General features: G+C 38.0%; 1 protein-coding gene across 4 annotated transcripts in view; it reads right to left on the bottom strand.

Moving 5' to 3' along the window:
- Positions 1-231: 231 nt before the first annotated feature.
- Positions 232-18,447, bottom strand: part of TSNAX (translin associated factor X) — a 30,591-nt gene continuing 12,375 nt past the window's right edge. For all 4 annotated transcript variants that reach the window (XM_040551489.1, XM_040551488.1, XM_040551491.1 and 1 more), the window contains 4 exons: positions 18,267-18,381; positions 16,550-16,680; positions 3,219-3,346; positions 232-2,048 (listed from right to left, as the gene is read on the bottom strand). In XM_040551489.1, coding sequence (XP_040407423.1) covers positions 1,674-2,048; positions 3,219-3,346; positions 16,550-16,680; positions 18,267-18,381 — 749 coding nt within the window. In that variant the 3' untranslated portion in view covers positions 232-1,673. The remainder of the gene's footprint in view (positions 2,049-3,218; positions 3,347-16,549; positions 16,681-18,266; positions 18,382-18,447) is intronic.

The following is an 18,447-nucleotide window of genomic DNA, read 5'->3' as shown; positions in this document are numbered from 1 at the left end:
ATAAACTTTTGTCATTTGAATCCCTTGAATTTAAAAAAGAGAAAGAAAAATTAAATAAAATGCAAGAGGATTACACAGTTTCAAACCTAGCTACTTTTTAGACTTCACTGAATAAAATTAGTGAAAAAGAGAAAAGTTATTTGTGATTAGAAAGCGCATCAGTGGGAAACTCGCACATTTATTTACCACTAGGACTGACAGGCAAAAGAACCAACACGCAGGCAGTGACTACTTTTCAGAATTTATTGTAAAAAAAGTAATAAACAATAGGAAAAAAACTCTCCTTTTTAAACCCACCACATATTGCTTTATATGGAAACAATGGGAAAATGTGACAGAAATGTATTTACCCATTTCTGTCCATATATCAGATGATCCAAGCTACTCAGGACACGCTCATGGGAAAAATATTGGCAGTATCACAGCATATGGAAGTGGAAATAAAAAACATGCAGTATTTTCAATTGCAGTTGGGAGGCCTATTTCCTGGAGTCTAAAGATCATGTTGTTTTATCTGCTTTCCTTTAGCATAACGTACATTATCAGACTTCCATAACTTCAGACACCGGCAGAAAGCCCTGATTTTTTGCCAATAGTGACATACCCACCTCAAAGATAAATGTGGAAGTCAGAATGTCTGCCTTATTTCTGTTTGCAATTTCCTTTCCATAGGAACATGCACATGATATAGTTCCTGCTAACAGATATTTAAAGCTTGGCTAGCCCTTGTTCATTTATACCAGTTCAGCCCCACTGGAGGTCCTCAGGGCAGCACAAACAACGGAGAACAGACTTCCAACACCACACTTGTTTTGACCAAGAAGTGCTTGCCCTAACACCAGATTATGCACGTTAAGCATACTTGGCAGGTATTCTGCTTTTGTCTACAAAGATTGCAGATTCTGCATTAGAAGGTGTTACAGAAAATGTAAATAAATAAATTCCACAATTTTTAATGGATTTTCTAGTTCATATCAAAACATCTAAAGAACCTGCGTAACTTAAAGAGAGCTCAATTTAAACAGAGCCCCAGAATAACGAGTGCAAGGTAATATTTACCTGGTGTAATTAGCTTCATTACCAACTAGTGAAAAGTTGACTTAGCTTCAGTTTCATGCTTAAAAGCATTAATCAGAGAAAACTTAAGTTACATGGCACCTGTGACACCACCTCAGCTTCAAGTCAAGGAATGAACTTACACATACATAGGTGTGTTGTTTTAGATATTATTTGGGGATAGAAACCAAATACTCAGAAAACAGGGCTCAGCAGAAACCTATGGATAATGCTGAAAAAACAATACCTAACCATTTTTTTTTTCACTGCTGTGGTTGCTGGAAACTTATTGTAGTGACCACACCAGTTTGAGGTGACTCACACAACTGATAGCCACTGGTGCAGACCACTGTGGAACATTTGGTCATTCTGAGAGGAGATACAATGGAGCAATACAGGAAATTCCATGCTGAGAGGACAAAGTCAAACATTTGTTCTCTTGCACATCATAAAAAGTATTTTTGGTTACAAATTACTATTGCAAACAATCTTCTCATAGATAAAATTAAAATGTCTCTAACTAGAAAGCTTTGGGAGTCAAAACCCCGCAAACCATAACTAATAAGCTTTCTCTATGCAAGTCCTCTCCCCTTCTGGGCTGTGACAGTCTCCTTATTTTAAGAAAGACCTTCCTCTTGGTCAATCAATTCTGCTTTGGAGGAGAACACATCAGCCAGCATGTGCTTTGGGATTTCAGATCCCCGTACTTTTAACGTGTAGCAGGCATTCTCTACCTTTGCCAGACTCTGTTTCAAGGTATACAGCTTCTTCGATACTTCATAAGGTCCAGTGTTGCCAATAAAAGTAAAACCATCATAGATCTGACGTAAGAACTGGCTCAGTTCAAAAGGTGTGTCAATGTCACCATTTCCAACACTGCTGATGCACAGCCGCATCAGCTCTCCAGTTAGATCAGCCACTCCCAGCAGGTAATCTACGGGTGTTACCTTCAGGCTCCAAGTGTGTGGTTGCTTGTCCTGGGAATTGGAAGTCTGAGGAGAGATCAGAACAAAGTCCAGTAAAGACAAGTAGGCAAAAAGCAGTGTAAAATGGTTCAAATATACACTAGTTTATCTAATGCAACTGTAAAGCAATGGTAATTACAAACATTCTGGAGACTGAAATTGCGTGGCACTTGACAGTCTGATTTTAGAAGTATCATTTCCTAATCTCCCTCCAGTATGCTGTAAGGTATGAAAGCATCCTTTCCATCTGAGATGTGATTTCCATTCTGACAAGCATGATAAATGCACCATGCTTCTACCATCTTTATTTGCAGAGTAAATGCATCTTTGTACCTATGTTTATTTGCATTTGCTTTTTTTTTTTTTTGCTCGGATCTCAGCCTAATAGATTTAAATTTTCATTGAATAGTCTGTCCGAAGCTACCAAAGCAATCAAGAATCAAAAAGAGAGTCTGTGTTACAAAAACAAGTCATATCATTTTGTAATAGCATCTTGAATTTCAAAACATTTTCTAGAAGAAGCTGATAGGTATAGTTCTCTCAGATCCATTTCATATCAACCGAATTCATTAAAGTATCTAAATAAATATTTCATGAAGAAAAGTCATCACAAAGTGACAAGTTTGCTTTCCAAGTTTCCAATACTTTTTATTTCCAAAATAGTGGTGGATGGGAGATTTCTATTCCTGTTTCTATTCCTTTGCTCCCACAGTTTAACATCCACTCAAATTCAGCCATCTGGTCTGCAGTGTGTGCGCGGAAGTTAACAACTTCACAATTTGTGAAAATAACTGTACCACTACTGCTAAGAACAAGAGAACATAAGCTAAAAGCCTGGCCTATTTGCAAATATCTTACTAAGAGAATGAAGAAGGAAAAGCCCTGCGTTTGGCCATTAAAAATCCCTCTTCTATACTAGTTTCCTAGTATTTTGCTATCCTGGATGGTTCTCCCTACCAGGTGTTCAATTTGCCCTAAATAAAGGGGATGTGAAATGAATAAACTTGTATCCCACTGATTTAGTTTACTACTAAACTAAAAAAGGTTTGAATACGTGAGTCAAAGCCCTCACGTGTATCTAACACCGTTCCAGTCACTGGCCTTACTTAATCAGATGTCAAAAATGTGGCTGAGCCTAGTCATCACATTAACCATTTCTGAAAGATATTTGTCACATGAGAAAAGAAAAACTTTTACCGTGTTTGTTGTTTCTTCCCTGTCTTCCGCTGTAAATATTAGTTGTTTATTGATCTCTTCAACACTAATTAAAGATCGTGTTTTAATAAAATACTGAAATGAAGCTGCCTCAACATACTCTTGAAGTCCTGCAAAAACAGCATAATTAAGCTAACAATTCAAACTTTACAGCAATGATCCATCCTTCATTTTTTTTCAGAAATCTTTTAATTAACACTATTTAAAGGTTACTAGCAGAAAGAGAACACACTCCAGAAATAACATGAATCATTATTTAACATAGCACACTTTTGAAGTACAAACGTCAGACCAAAAACAGAGCAGATAAACATCTTCAAGTTTTTACTCCAAGCAAACTTTTCATCTAGATCCTTCTGTAATATCAGTACAAAGCATCATGTTACTCTCAGAAACATACTGAACAGCAGCTCCCCATAGCGAAGCCTGTAAAATACAGCATTTTTATGATGGAAAGTGCAAATTACTGTTTCACAAGGTCACAGACACAGGACACAGTGCAGAGAGACTGCAAGTAAGTCAAAGGCAAGGCAGCTGATTTACAAAAAAACGCAAAGAAAATTTTCCTTTAATTCATGTTATTAGCAACAGTAAATACTTGTTTTAAAATTAATTTCCCAGTTGTTTTGTAGGAATTAGTGAATAAGCTCCTTAAAACGTATATGATAGGTGAAATTCACGTTCAGGATGAAGCATACGTTGTTACAAATAACTCCAGACCAGAAAAAAGAAAAAAAAAACAGCAGACAAGGCTGTGATGTTCAGCAAGATGAGTAACAGCTCTGTCCAAAAGAACTTACACTCTAAAAATAAGGCATGCAGGAGGAACAAAAGGTGTACTGGCAAGGAAATAAAAGATAGGATAACAAATATAGCTTGTACCAGCTTTATATGCCATCTGCAGCCACCTGTCACAACTGCCTCTCACTACCTACTTGACAGATGGTGATTTTCAGTATGCATTATAGCACAGGTGAGATCTATAAAAGAGCTTGAATGTTCAGACAGTGATTTCACAGGTTCTGTCCTTTTTTCCTTCTGTGCACAGGGCAGATTTGGGAGAAGCATGCGGGAAAAGTTCATGGGCAGAAAATTGATGTTGGCACTGCTGGTGGAAAAAAAAGCAGAAATGAACCTGGAGCAAACAGCCATGGCAGGATGAAGCTAAAAAGTTTTGAAGACAAAAACAATACATGTGTATCTGACCTAGGGACAGAGAGAGAGCCAAAAGAGGAAGTTAAAGGAACAGACTGTAACGTGACAGATCTTAGCAGAAGAACAATTCTGAACAATTTTAAGGGGATAGTTTCGCTTTGAGAGAAGCAGAGAGGTGACACTGCTGTATCATGCTACAAGAAGGCTAGGCTTAGACAGTAGCTTTGCCAGTATGTAAAGTGAGAAAATTTGGAGGCACCTAAGGGTACCAGAAGCAGAATCCTGGTTCTATTAGAATAACAATAAAAAGTCCAACTGACCACTACTGGGCCAGGATCTCAGCCTATGGAAATAAGCAGGAAGCAGATAATTTATTCTTCATTGGGATTAAAGAAAAAGTCTAAATCAAAAAGAAGGGAACAGCAATTTGAATAAAAGAGGAAAGTGGAAATGCCCAGGAAAACTGGAGGAGACCTCCAGGGAAAATGGGATTGTAGGCCTTTCACATTACAATCACAAAGGTATGTTGAATGACCTGCATTTTCTCTTTTTAAATATGTATTTGCAAGGTGAGTGGATGCAATTCAGTATACACCCCTTATGCTTCTATACAGCAGCAGTGGGAAAAGCAGAACCACCAACCAGAGCCACACTCAACACTGCTGTTCCCAAATGAGAACATCCTACTACAACCATTTGTTGTACACATGGAGCTGTAAGGGCAAATAAATGCAGCTGAATTCAGGTAAAGCACTCCAGGCACAATCCATAGAAGAATACCGGAGACAAGCTATTCAGTATCAATTTTTCTAAGATTAATAACTTTAGAAGTTGCAGAGAGGTAGATTCATCACCCATTCTTCTCCCGACTTACCCTGCTGATACAACACAACCAGTAATTCATTATGACATTTTGGCTTTTCCTGCGGATAAACTATAAGCTACCAGACACTGCAGCACTTAACGTGACAACATCTGTGAGAATCTCTCTGCCATCCGTGGAGATGATTATCAGCTATGAAGAATCAACTTTGCATTTACCCAAGTTCTCAATGAGATCAAATCAGCTCTCAAACTTTTCGATATACGTCCTCGAGCAATGTTAACTCCCATCTTTCACTCACTCCGCTTTAACTCCTCCACACATATTTAGTCTTTTCCCAGGGTGTTTGGCTCCTCCTTTTCATTCCATTTCTTATGTATTTATATAGACATACATATACCTACATTTTTTGCTTTCTCTCTTCCCATCCAATCTGCCTTGATCCATTATTCTCCTCACTCCTGTTTAAGGCCACCACACAGAAGCTACGCACGCATTATGGTTTGTCATTTGCTTTCACCTTTCACAATTAGCAGCTCTATCTCCCTCCCAGGATTTATAAGCAAACCTTACAAAACTATATTTGACATTGTTACCATTACAAACAGACTGGTAACAACTTCCCTGAAAAAAATATTAGTATTTTAAGCCCTTCTTCCAGACATAGCTACAACATAACTTCCTAATGACCCCAGACCTTGAAATAAGGTGTTTTCATGTGCAGGTAGAAGGATGTTTAAACATGGTATGTTTTAGCTTAACGGAAGGACATCCGCTAATTTCAGCAAATAATCCCCAAGGTGAAAAACCCCATCCCATTCCACTACACCATCCAACAATACCTTCCCCTTGTGCTCGTTTTGGATTTATTCCAAAGTTGGCTTCTTTACAGATTGAGTTGCCAGTAATAGAATAACTTGTAAGGCTACTTTTATGCAATTTTTTCTAGCATGCACACAAAAAATCCCAATTAAAAGTGTTGTATTATTTCCACTAGCATTTCCTAATATTATAAATGTAAGGTAGCACTTAAATATTTTATTATTTTACTACATTTACACAAACAGCTTGTACTAGTGATAAGCTACAGACACACAGTATCTCTTCCATATTTTCAAAATGTATTTTCTACGTAAGAATTGTGACGTTACATTGAGGTATCCTCTGAGCACCTATCTATAACGGAGGAGAGTTTGTGCCTGAAAATTTGTGCAATTTTTTTTCTATCTGAATCATTTGATATCAAAGATATTTACTCTTCTCTGCATATACAAACTCTGGGAAATATTAGTTAAACAGTTTCTCTAAGAAACTCAGTATTGTACTAGCAAGAAATCAGGATTCTTTCAAAAACCTAAGTCATTGGAGCACTCAATGCAAGAGTCAAATTAATGTGTAAGGGGTAGGAAAAGATAGCTCTACTTTAAAAATGGGTAAAGAATTCCTTAACTGGAGGAGTCAGGTAAGGGAATCTAATTCTACCTGAGATATATATGCCTGTATGCACTGAAATTTTAACTTTGAATGACAGATCAAACAAGAGGTGAGAGTTTCCTCCTAACATTTGATTTACTCGTTTCTTCCTCGAGATGATTGAGGGATAGGAGCATCTGTCCTATGAGGAAAGACTAATCAAAATACCTGAGGGGACAATGTGAAGTGGATGGGGCCAAACTCTTCTCAGTGGTGGCCAGCGACAGGACAAGGGGTAATGGGCATAAATTGAACCACAGAAGGTTTCATCGCCGTATGAGGAAGAACTTCTTTTGAGTTCAGGTGACAGGACACTGGAACAGGCTGCCCAGAGAGGTTGTAGAGTCTCCTTCTTTGGAGATATTCAAAACCCGCTAGGATGCCATCCTGTGTAACATGCTCTAGGCGACCCTGCTTGAGCAGGGGGGTTGGACTAGATGATCTCTGGAGGTCCCTTCCAACCTCAACCATCCTGTGATTCTCATTTAAACATCAGTTCAACAGTTAAAAGTGGGTTAAAATGGATTTCATGCCTCTCAGTTCTTGAAGTCAACAATGTCAACACTATTAGCTTCCTGAATGACCTTCGTCTCTGTATTTCTTAAGCTATTCTCCTTCTCTCCCTTCAACCCTTTGCTTTCCTCTTTCTCTACTTATTTTTACCCAAACTTGCAGTCTCTGTTGAGGGATAGGAAACAAGTACATGACAGCCTGTGTTACCTTCCCCTGCTCCTCCACTAAACCATGCACAAATCACGAATCACAGGCCAAAAGCAGCCACCAGAAAGACGGTAGGAAAATATATAGTTAGTTACAACTATTTTCTTCTGGCATCACAATATGATGGGTGAGGTACATTATTTACGAGTCACATGAAATTACCCAATTGCAAATTCATTCCAAAATCAAAACAGTCACAACTCTACCTTATCACGTTTAAGCTGCTAGGTTACCCTCTCTTAAAAAGGAAAGAAAAAAAAGGGAAAAAAGGAGTCACATTCTTGTGGAAATCCCAAACTGAGAAAAAAAAGTTAAACTGAAAGCTTTTATTACTCAACTCTGCAGACCATGGGGAATATGGTAGATTTGAAGAACCCACTGCTACAAGCCTGTTGATCAATGAATAGGAGAACTGGTAAAATAAGTAATTACTTAACCAAGTATATCAACTGAAATAAGTACAAGCAATAAATTTTAAAGTATTAATATACGAATTAAATCATTATGCTTTAAAGTTAGCACCCTATTAAGATGAAACTGACAATTAACACCTCAGTCATTTTAATTTGTCTGCAGCTTTGGCAACAATTCCCAGATTCAGTTCTCTTTCTACACACAAGTGGTAAAAACTGAAGTAATTAAACTAAAACTGCGGCTGTGAAACAATCCAACAGCTGCTTAGTTGATCGTGAGTGTGAAGTCAAAGGTTAATTTTATAACAGCATACAGAAGGAGTATGAAGCCAGCTATCCTCTGAGAGACTCACGACATAGACATCCTGTTGTGAAAAAGGCTTAGAAGAATTTTAATTCCACTCAGGAACAGATTTTATACAATGGGAATAACTAGCAAATACAAATAAAAGCACAAGAGCAAATGTCCATAAAAGGTTACAAATTTGAATAACAACTCTGCTATTTCTATTCACTGAGTAATACTTCAAAACCTGAGTCACTATGACAGGTAGACCTATGCACAGTCCTTGAATTTTAAAAGGATCTGGGAAAGAGAAAAACACAGTTAAAACCATATTGGCATAAACAAACTGCTCCATTGTAACAATTCAGTTTTGAAATCACTTTGGCAATCATTGCAAACAGAGATGGGAAAGTTTGACAGAGAAATATATTTTGTGCTACCTTAAATTGATTACTGACAGAATGTAACTAAAATAAGAATGTATATTAAATCTGGCAGTGATCTGTCTAAACTTTTAAATCAATAACTAAATTGATGCAAATTTCTCTCACTAAGCCCAATGTTTTATTGATTAGTCAGTTGCTACTTGACACATCCATAACCACCCTGAGGCTCTGTTCCCTTCTATCCGCATGCACTGAAGTGTTGCATTTCAGATGCTTCAGTGTTAGGGCTGTTTGTACTTTGCTTAAAGTCGAATACACACCAAAGTTAGGTAAAAGGAAAACCCAAGATTCATCTTTTTTCCCAGTAACTGAATAAACAAATACAGGCTCACTGTTAAATAGGCACGGGTTCCTCTGAGAGTTAAATCATTTCTCAAACAGGCACAAATACCCTGCAGAGAATATTTTATTCTCTCATTGCAGAGAACAATTTGAGTCTTTTTTGTTATTGTTATTAGAAACATGTGTACATACGATAAATGCTAGTTTTCTTGTAGATGACTCATTGTGGATGAAAAGTTCACAACCTTTTATTTTGATTCTACTTGAAGAACCAAGGGATGTACCATGGTTACTTTTTAACAGAATGTTTTGTTCTTGAGGGTTTTTTTGGTTGGTTTGTTTTTTCAAAAAAAAGAAAAAGTGAAAAATTCTGGAGATGAGCCAATGCTCTACATGAGTTCTTAAATATATATAAATTCCTGTGACAAGTAGTCTTCCTGATCTTTGACTACCTCCAGTTCCTCTGAGAACTGATATCCAGTTTTCAAGTCATTCAGTTAGATGGCAAATTTTACACTAGTAACAGCCTTGAGGGCAACTGTTCATATACCAAAGAAAGGAAGCTCTGAGTCAGCCAGTATGCTCGATGATCAAAGAAGAGCACCTAACACAACACAGCTTTCTCAGTTCAAACCCAGTGAAAAGTCCTCCTCAAGTTGAGGCTTTTTCTGTGTGAAAGTCCCGACTAACCTAACCCGATCAGAAGTACTAATGGTAGCCACATATTGTCATAAATACAGATCAGTAGAGATGACAAAAAAGGCACATCATGACCCATCAACCCCTATTTCTCACCATGTGACTGTAAAACAAAAACCTAAGCATGATGTGCTCTACTAGCCGTTTCCTGTCATGGAGCTTCCCTATGACGCATTCTCCTGTGTGATTTTAAACATAAAAAAGAGCATACATTTTTTTCTAATCTTCTCTAATTCTCCACCAGCACTCAGTTCCTGTAGAGGCTGGAGAGCTCTGGTCTGTGAATGACTGATGTTAACAGCTGGAGGGTCTAAAAAAACTCCTGAGTCAGAGCGCAAGGACTCCTCCATTTGCTAACTATGAAACTAAATTAGAGGACAATGTCACTGGTTTCAGACTGTCATGTAAACAACAGCAGTATTTCCTGTAATAGTGCTGCAGAACTTCAGGACAGTTAGATCTTATGTTAGAACTAGAAAATGACAATCTGACCCAATCTACAGCACACAACTTTAGGAGATTGTATATAGCTGCTCTTATGCTGCCCTCAATGACCACTGCTGAATTTAAGGATTATGCTGAACCCAACAGCTCCTTCAGGGACCAGCTAATGATCAGTGCTCACACAGAGCACGCTGTGTTCGGTCGTGTCTCAACCCACATTCATTTTCCCAGGTTTAAGTTTTTGTGAACGGACATACAAATCCTGCAGCAGAACATAAAAAGTGAGAGGCTCTGCAACCGCTGAGTGTTTACTTTCCTTGGAAGAACCTAGAAAGAAGGCATGAGACAGAAATAAACAAAGGGCAGTAAAATGCAACAATCTGAAGATATTTCAAATAAGCAACTTGCAGGGTGAAGAAAATCAGTTTGACAGTTTGTTGGCACACTTAGCAGCTCAAGAACATCAGAGAAATGGATAAAGAAAGCAAGCAAACAGAGGAATTAACAAAATTATGTGATAAATATTGGCTTCTTCACTGCAAATTCCGTTAATTTTTCAGTATAATCAGGAAACTTTGTTTCCATTTCTGGCATTTTACCTCTCACCCACAACAGCAAAGAGATGAACTTTAATTCTTCAGCTACATCCTGTTCCTGTGTTATTATGTTTTCCCACCATCTTGCAGAAAGCTGATTGCTTCCTTCATGGATAGCTTTCCTTTCATGTTTTAGGTGTATTTAAGTTTTTTTCCTGGGTGAGACATTTCCAATCCACAACACCCTTCTTCATGCAGTAAAAAGCTTTTCCTTTGTACGTCACCCATTTTACCACAGTTTTTAAAGTTTAAGAGCAAGAAAGTCTTCTACTGTTTCTGATATGCAGAATTGTTCTTAACATTGGTTTTATTTTAGAAATACATATATAGAAAAAGGTAGCTAGCATAGCTCAAGTACAAGATGTTCTTTCTATCCTGTGAGTGAAAGAGATAAGAACAAAAGACCAGGTAACACAAAAATCATTACGTGGATAGTTCGTTTAGTTTGTGCTCTAACCATAATCCTTTTTACAATACCAAAAGAACAATAGTACTTAAACAAGTGATTAGGACATCTAAATCTGGCCTACTTGGACAGACCTCGCCCATCTCCATATTATTTCTTACAGCATCATGTCTGGCAGTACTGCATAATGAAATTAAAATATGGTCCTCTAGCACAACTAAAGTATTTCCGTTTCATCCATGCAGACTAAACCGACTTTGTCCAATCCAACAACGCAATTTGTCGCTGTATGATTAGACTCCTGAAGTGACTTTAGATGGGACAAGACAGAAGACAAAAATAAGTGACACTGTATCATTCTCTCAGAACACCAATACTGCCTGCACGAGATAAATTATGAGGTAGACCGCGTCAATGCTGAACTTTTACACAGAATTTCCCGCACCATCATGGGCAGAAGCAGTCACAGAGCAATAGCTTTGACAAGGTGCTGACATTTTACAGCCTCATCATCTAATCCTATTCAGAGCAAGTGCAGACATGATAAAGAGCTAATGAGCTGCTCTGTGCAAACCACCCCATTCACCATTCCTGCTAGCACAGACACACAGCAAACAGCGAGGTCGGCTGGCAATGTTCTCGTTACACGTTATCACCACCCTACGCTGCCTTAGTGAGGAAGCCCCAAAAGAAATATGGGTTCCTCATTCCAAACCAGGTTTTATGCATTGCTTCCAGCTGTGAAGATAACACCACACCTATGCTTGCTCCTAGCAGAATCTAATGATCTCATTGTATAAACAGCAACGTGCAGCTTAAACTATCACTCCCAAGAGCTTTCTCAGTCAAATTGCCATACAGAAAACAGTTTAACACCTCAGCAGCCTTATTATTCTCACACACTGTCCTATATTGTTATGGGACAAAAAAAATGAGTAAAGCTTCAGCTAGAGACTTTGTTTAACAAACCACATTAGAAAGATGCCCCACTCGACCCCACACACCAACCTATCACACAACTCTTGGCTCCCCTCTGCTTTAGGCAAGCTTTGCATTTGTACAGAACAAATTTCGATCGTACTTAGAATAGTTGCATAAACCCTAAAACGCAAGAGGGCATACTCTTTCTTGTCTTTAAGGCTTATACTTTTTTTTTCCTGTCTACGACTGACATTTTACGTGAATATTTTAGAGTTTATATATATAATCCTGAAAAGTTTCCTCCCTTCGCTTCATAAATTCATAAAAAACATTCTCAGCCCTTCTCTCGCACAGCACCTCACAAGAATTTTAAAGCAACAGTACACGTTTCCTCACAGGATATATAAGGTATACACTGCGAAGTGGGGCAAAGGAGCAGGAATTCTATATTACAAATAGTAAAGCTTTAAAAATATCAACAAAGCCGAACGTTTCTACCAGAACAAATGAAGAGCTCCACATTAAAAAAAGACTTCATTATTTCAGTATCTCTTTGTTTGCTTGTTTAATCATCCCCTGGGACAATCTGTACTGTTAAGAAACGTGTAGAAAACAGTCATCAGTTTTTGTTGTTGTTCAATTAGTGCTATACTCAGTGTTTGAGCTCATGCAAGTGTCCTTTGGGGAAACGTCCTGCGTGCCATTAGCACTATTCTTAATGAGGGAAAGCATGGAACTCCTTTAGTGCTCTGCCAGAATTGTTTTATCTTCAAGTCAAAAGAACAACTGCTTGGAGTAACCCCAAAAAAAGCATTCAACAATTACAAGTGGCAAACAATATTCCCAAGCATTATACTCATAGTACTGTTCTATTTATAGGCTAACAGTTATTATACCGAATAAAATATGTATTAGGCAGCTTTATTATGCAGACAGTTATGACTCCCCAGTTAAGGCTGCTACAGCAGTTTCCATTATAAGCCCAGTTTTGATCCCTTTTACTCTTTCTGAGAGATGTAGGGTGGGGAACAGGAGGATGTTTCATGTTTGGTTTCAAGACAAAGGAGAATATTTTTAGGAAGTTTGAGGTTAATTGGACATGCTGCTTTTGAGATATGGGACGTAGGCGTTTCTTTATTCTTTTTTTGAAGAAAAAACAGTTTAACTTTTAACTAGTTCTCCAGAATTTCTTTAAAACACAAAATCAGAATAGAAAACTAGGTGAAAGCCAAGATTTACAGCTCTAGGAAATGCATGAAGACAAAAGATCTAACACCTTTCCTAGCTTTGTATTCAGAAAGGCATGCAAACTGTTTCCACTGCGAAAAAAGCAAAGCAACAATTAAAACATTAGACTTAAAAACAAAACCAAAAGCAGCATTCTTAATTCTTTTCATTGTTTTCCCTCCCAGTTACAGTTCTTCACAAACACCAGGGGGCATGGGGATTAAGCATTCCCTCTCACTGTTTTTCTTTATCTAACTGTCCCTTCATTCGTCATGTCTCTAGGTTTTCTATCTCAGCTTCATAATCCTGACAGCAAGCGTCTTCACATCTCTGTCACCTCCTTGATCCTAGCATCAGCTCTGTCAAGATCTACAAGTCTTTAAGCCTGCACGTTCCTTTTTTTTTCCTGCCATACAACTAACTGAAGAGTGGAGGATTCAACAAACAAGGTGAGAGCAAAGCTCAGGCTAAAAGATTGCATTGCATACCTGTCATACACATGAGCTCATTTATCCGATGCCTAAAAACATTCCCTGTCTTCTCAGAGGCACACACACATATCTTAACATGCTCCCTTAGAAAGCATGCATGATGGACACCAGCCAGCATATCATACCTCACACTGGATCATTATGTAGGAGAGCTAGAAATTAAGGAGACACTGTGGATGACTTACAGAAATTGAATGAAGGCCACTATATTTCAGTCAGATTTTATATAGTCTTAATGAGGCAAGAACCACCTAATTGCAGAAACAACTGGGAGACCTCTGAGCCAGGCAGTATTATACATCTGAGGAGATTCCACAGACTGGCCACTGACTCATGTTACCTGAACAGAGGAGAAAGGTGAAAGTACAGCTATTTCCATTTCTAACTCCAAGCAATCTCACTCCAATCAATAACAACCTACAGTGGCTGGAGAAAGGCAATGCAGGGCTGCGTATTTATGATTTTTATATCAGACCACAAAATTGTGAAGTTCAGGCATTTGTTTGCACACCTAATCAAAAGAAGAGATGGACAGCAAAGCCTACTTCTACTCCACCTTGTTATTTAGTATACAAACACCTCTTTTCCTCCCCCCCCCCCCTTTTTTTTTTTAAACCTAGAGAACTCAGTCAGATTCATTATCTGTAGAGGTCTTAAGACCGTAAAAAGAAAATTCTTTAATCCAATGACAATCTCACTCCTCTACAAGTCATATGCAAGCGTTGGGGTTGCACTGAACATATAAAAGCTTTGCAGCCATGGAGGCACTGAGACATTATACACATACAGCAGGCTGCTAACGTCCTCTACTAGAGATCTATCATAATTTGGCCCATTCTACAGTAGTCAGATACATCATTTTAAGAGACATATTAAGAGCTCATATTTAAAACATTGGTGAAGAGTTTTAGAAATGCTGATTTGTGCCTGATAGAATATTTTCAGTTGTTTTGTGAAGAACTTATTCCATTCTATTTTGATATTAACAGATATGTTTATGTAAGTCAGAAATCAATTGTGAAGGAAAATTAGTGTAGCTAACTGTATATGAGTATTTACTAAACAAAGCAAACTGGAACAGAAATTTCTTGGAGAAAAAAAAGAAATTAACAAGTTGTTATTTCTGGCTTAAGTTTACATACCTTTCATATAAAACTAACTTTTCAGGTTGGCAAGGGTGTATTTTTTAATAACTAAAACCAATTTTGTTTTCAATCAGAGGAGAAATCTGGAAGTAGAAACCTCATGTAAGGTTTGTTCCCTTACATTATAGGACATGGGTACACGTATAAGTTAACAAAGGAAAAGTTTCTGTGTCTGCTCTTTAGGCATACCCTACTACACTGAGATTAATTCCAGCTAATTCCAGGAAAGCTTCCCCTCAGTAAAAATAGAGGTAGGTGTATCTCTGAATTTACCCACGGGAAGCCCCATCCTAAGAAAATAAAACTCTCGTGAAGCAACTGAGCATGGTAACTGGTTACCCTGTAATAATTCTGCCCACATGGCAAGGCTGATAGCTTGTACTGTGAGGTCGCACAAAGATTTGTGAGGCAGCACACCTCAAATGCTGCCATTATACAGATAGCCAAGAATACTATGCGAGTCACGGGGCTGCGATCTTTACTTGTTTTTCAGACAAAGTTTATAGGTCTTAAAGATTTCAAAAAAATGTGTTCATAAAACCAAATGAAAGGATTCTCAGCTTTTATAAACAGAACTTAAAATGAAAATCCAAGCACTTGCACTAGCATTATTAACCCTTTGAGGTCACTTGTACTGTCAGAGTTTTGAATCATCTCTTCCTTTTCATTGCCTCATTACAATACTAAGCAATAAATAGCAGCAAGATTCACACAGGCTGTAAGTGGCTCTTTTAAGAGTAACTACTCATATTTAATCCGAACAACCCAATGCACCACAAGTGGCTGTGGAATTGAATTAGAGTCATAGAAAACTAGCACGGCAAACTCATTCAGTTTCAGAACTGCCAAACTGAATGTTCACTTAAGAGCTGACTCACTCTTACACAAATTTAAGTTCACATAGATAAGTAAAAGTTAACTTGTGCAGTATTTGTCTTGTAAAATACTTCCCTCCATAGATGTATTTCCTCTGGATTACAGAAGTAAATTATTTTTAAACAATTAAATCGGGGCAAATCTTCAGTTCTCCTCAACTGAAGAAGCCTTGCCTGAACAGGAAAAGATATGCAGGATTCCAGTATGTCTAAAATAAGATAGGTAAATGCAAGACAGTTTTATAGTGTGACCAAGACATCAAAGAAGCAGTTACAGATTTTACTCATATGTTGCCACAAACAAGGCAAAAGAATTTTAGGTAAGAATCAGATTCAGTAGCAAAGAACCCTCATTTGTCAGCAAAAGTGATGAAAGCACTGATACTTAATATCTCAAGGATGTTAGTAAAGACAGCATAAACTGATTTAATGCTTGTAGCACCTTGACAGAAGCGCATTCCAAGTCTTCAGAAGAAAAAACGCTAGTTAGGGATTTTAAGTTATTGACTTTATCAATTCACAATGGAGTAATTTCACAGGTTGGTCACACACACGCACACCCCACCCCCTCCAAGTTATAACCTTTTCAGCTCAGGTATATGAGCATGTTGCACATACTCCTCACCGAGGAGCAGCCAGTACATTTGTTAGAACTGCTCCCAGCTTTGGTTTAGGTCAAGGTCCAAAGTTTTCCAGTTGGAACGAATTCTTGTTTAACCACAACACTAACAGGACTGTAGGACAATAGCCTCCCCAGTACCAGAGCTAACTGCAAAGATGAATCTGAGTCCTAATTTTTAACTATAGATACGTGCTAAATTCAAACCTGCTGCATGAAGAGCAACCACTGTTAGGTAAAAAACTGAGTTCAGCACAAAATACAATACTTCCCCTATTTTAAAATGATTTACCTGGAGATATAGCTCTGTGGAACTGATACATGTCTTCTCCAATCAGTTCTTGTGCAACCTGCTTAATCTTTCGTCTGACAGCATCTAACTTGACTTCAGATTCATTTATTATTTCTTCCCCATTGGGAGCACTGCAATCATAAAGCAGAAACTGAAAGAGCAGCTTTCAGAATATGACCAAACAGTTAAAAAGAAGTTACAGATTTTCATTTACTAATACATATTCAATGACTTCAAGAAAAAAAATGAAGTGGAATAAGAAACAGTTTAACACCTATTGTAGATTCCAAAAGAAAGATTTTGCAGATCATTACTGTGAAAATAATTGACCAGCCAAACCTAGTTCCGGTAGCATAATATTTATTCCAGATAATAACTGTAACACTTGCTGAAGAGAGAACGATAAGAAACACTTGCAAAGGCTTCAAAAAAGTTTTCCAGAAAATAAGCAGCATTTGCAGAAGTTCATTAACCTCTCTAAAAAACATCAGCATTTTGTAATATATTACAGAGCACACGTGACATACATATGAAGTTTTAGAAAGTAATTATGACCTACATTATTATGAAACAACTGAAATATCTGATTTACAAACAGTATATACTTGGCATGTAAGTTCAGTTTATCTGATTTCCTTTTAAATCACCTCTCCCCAAACCTCAAATAATCTATGTGGTTTATTAGTTTCGCAGTCTATTTGGGGACTACATATAGACTGGTTTCAAGGAAACGTTTAAAAGCAAACAGATTTCTGAAAGTAAAGCCACATTAATGGCTAAAAGCAAAGGAGTGGGAAATAAAAATAACAGCATGGGAAGCTTCCACTCTCCTCAAAACACAAACATCTTAAACAGGTATCTAAAATTCAGAGTAAAGGGGAATTTTGTTGTTCTTTTTGTACCAGTTCCCAGCATACCTGGCCCCTGCAGTGGGGCTATTTACAATCAAGGCTGTAGCAGTTACTAGAATTATCATAATAACTCTTCGCAGAAGACCAAGTTAAAAAGGGAGCAACTTCCTAATCCCTATTTATAACTGTTACTACTACAGAACCTATAAATAGCTGCTACTACAGCAGCAGTGTGCTGGCAAGAAAGAAAAAAAATCCAGGAGAAGGAACAGGGAGATCTGTGATAGCAGTTACACGTAGGACAAGTAAACATTCTATACAACAGGCTATGCAGAGCTTCACATTTTCCTGTTTTCTATTTTCTCAGTGGCTTTCAACAATTGCTTGAAGGTTCACGAGGACACAAAATATATAGAAGCTCAAAACCTCACACACGAGCCTCTTAGGTTGCAGAATCCAGTGAAGTAAACAACCCAGGCTGCCTCCTCTTTGCATTGATGACCTAGGCCGGGGTTGCAAAAACCAAAACAGGGAAGTAGCAGCAGAGGCAACTAACCTGAAGGGAGGGTGCACGCTCTTTTCTCCCAGCTTGCTAGAAGCTGGAAAGCTCTCATCTGCTGCTACACTCTGCTACTTTGATCCTGTTTAATACTTCAGTAAAACTAACTACAAAACCTGAAGCAGCATCTATTAATTCTCTAGATGAAGTGCGTGTTCATTACCTCATATCCACCCTAAAGGATGTTTATGGGAAATTAATTAAGTCTTTCTCAAGGAAACGCTGCAGCTATTCATCACAAATACAGAGAACACTACAAGGCAGCTTCTAGGTTTCTGTGAACACCTTTGCTCTCAGCGTGACTCACCTGGTAAACCTGTGGAGCAGAAATATCGTTCTTTTGCTTTCAATAGTTATATCACGACTGAGCTTCACAAGCCGTTCGTATTTATCATGCCTGGTGTCAAGCTCCAGCTGAAATGCTGCAGAGTCAATGATTACAGAAACAAGCACGGTTAGGTTAGCACAGCATGCAGTGTAGGGCAAAA

The sequence above is a fragment of the Cygnus olor genome, chromosome 3 (genome assembly GCF_009769625.2).
Source record: "Cygnus olor isolate bCygOlo1 chromosome 3, bCygOlo1.pri.v2, whole genome shotgun sequence".
NCBI classification, from domain to species: Eukaryota; Metazoa; Chordata; class Aves; order Anseriformes; family Anatidae; genus Cygnus; species Cygnus olor.
Note: the sequence above shows the minus strand (reverse complement) of the source record. Positions and strands in the feature narration are given on the sequence as shown.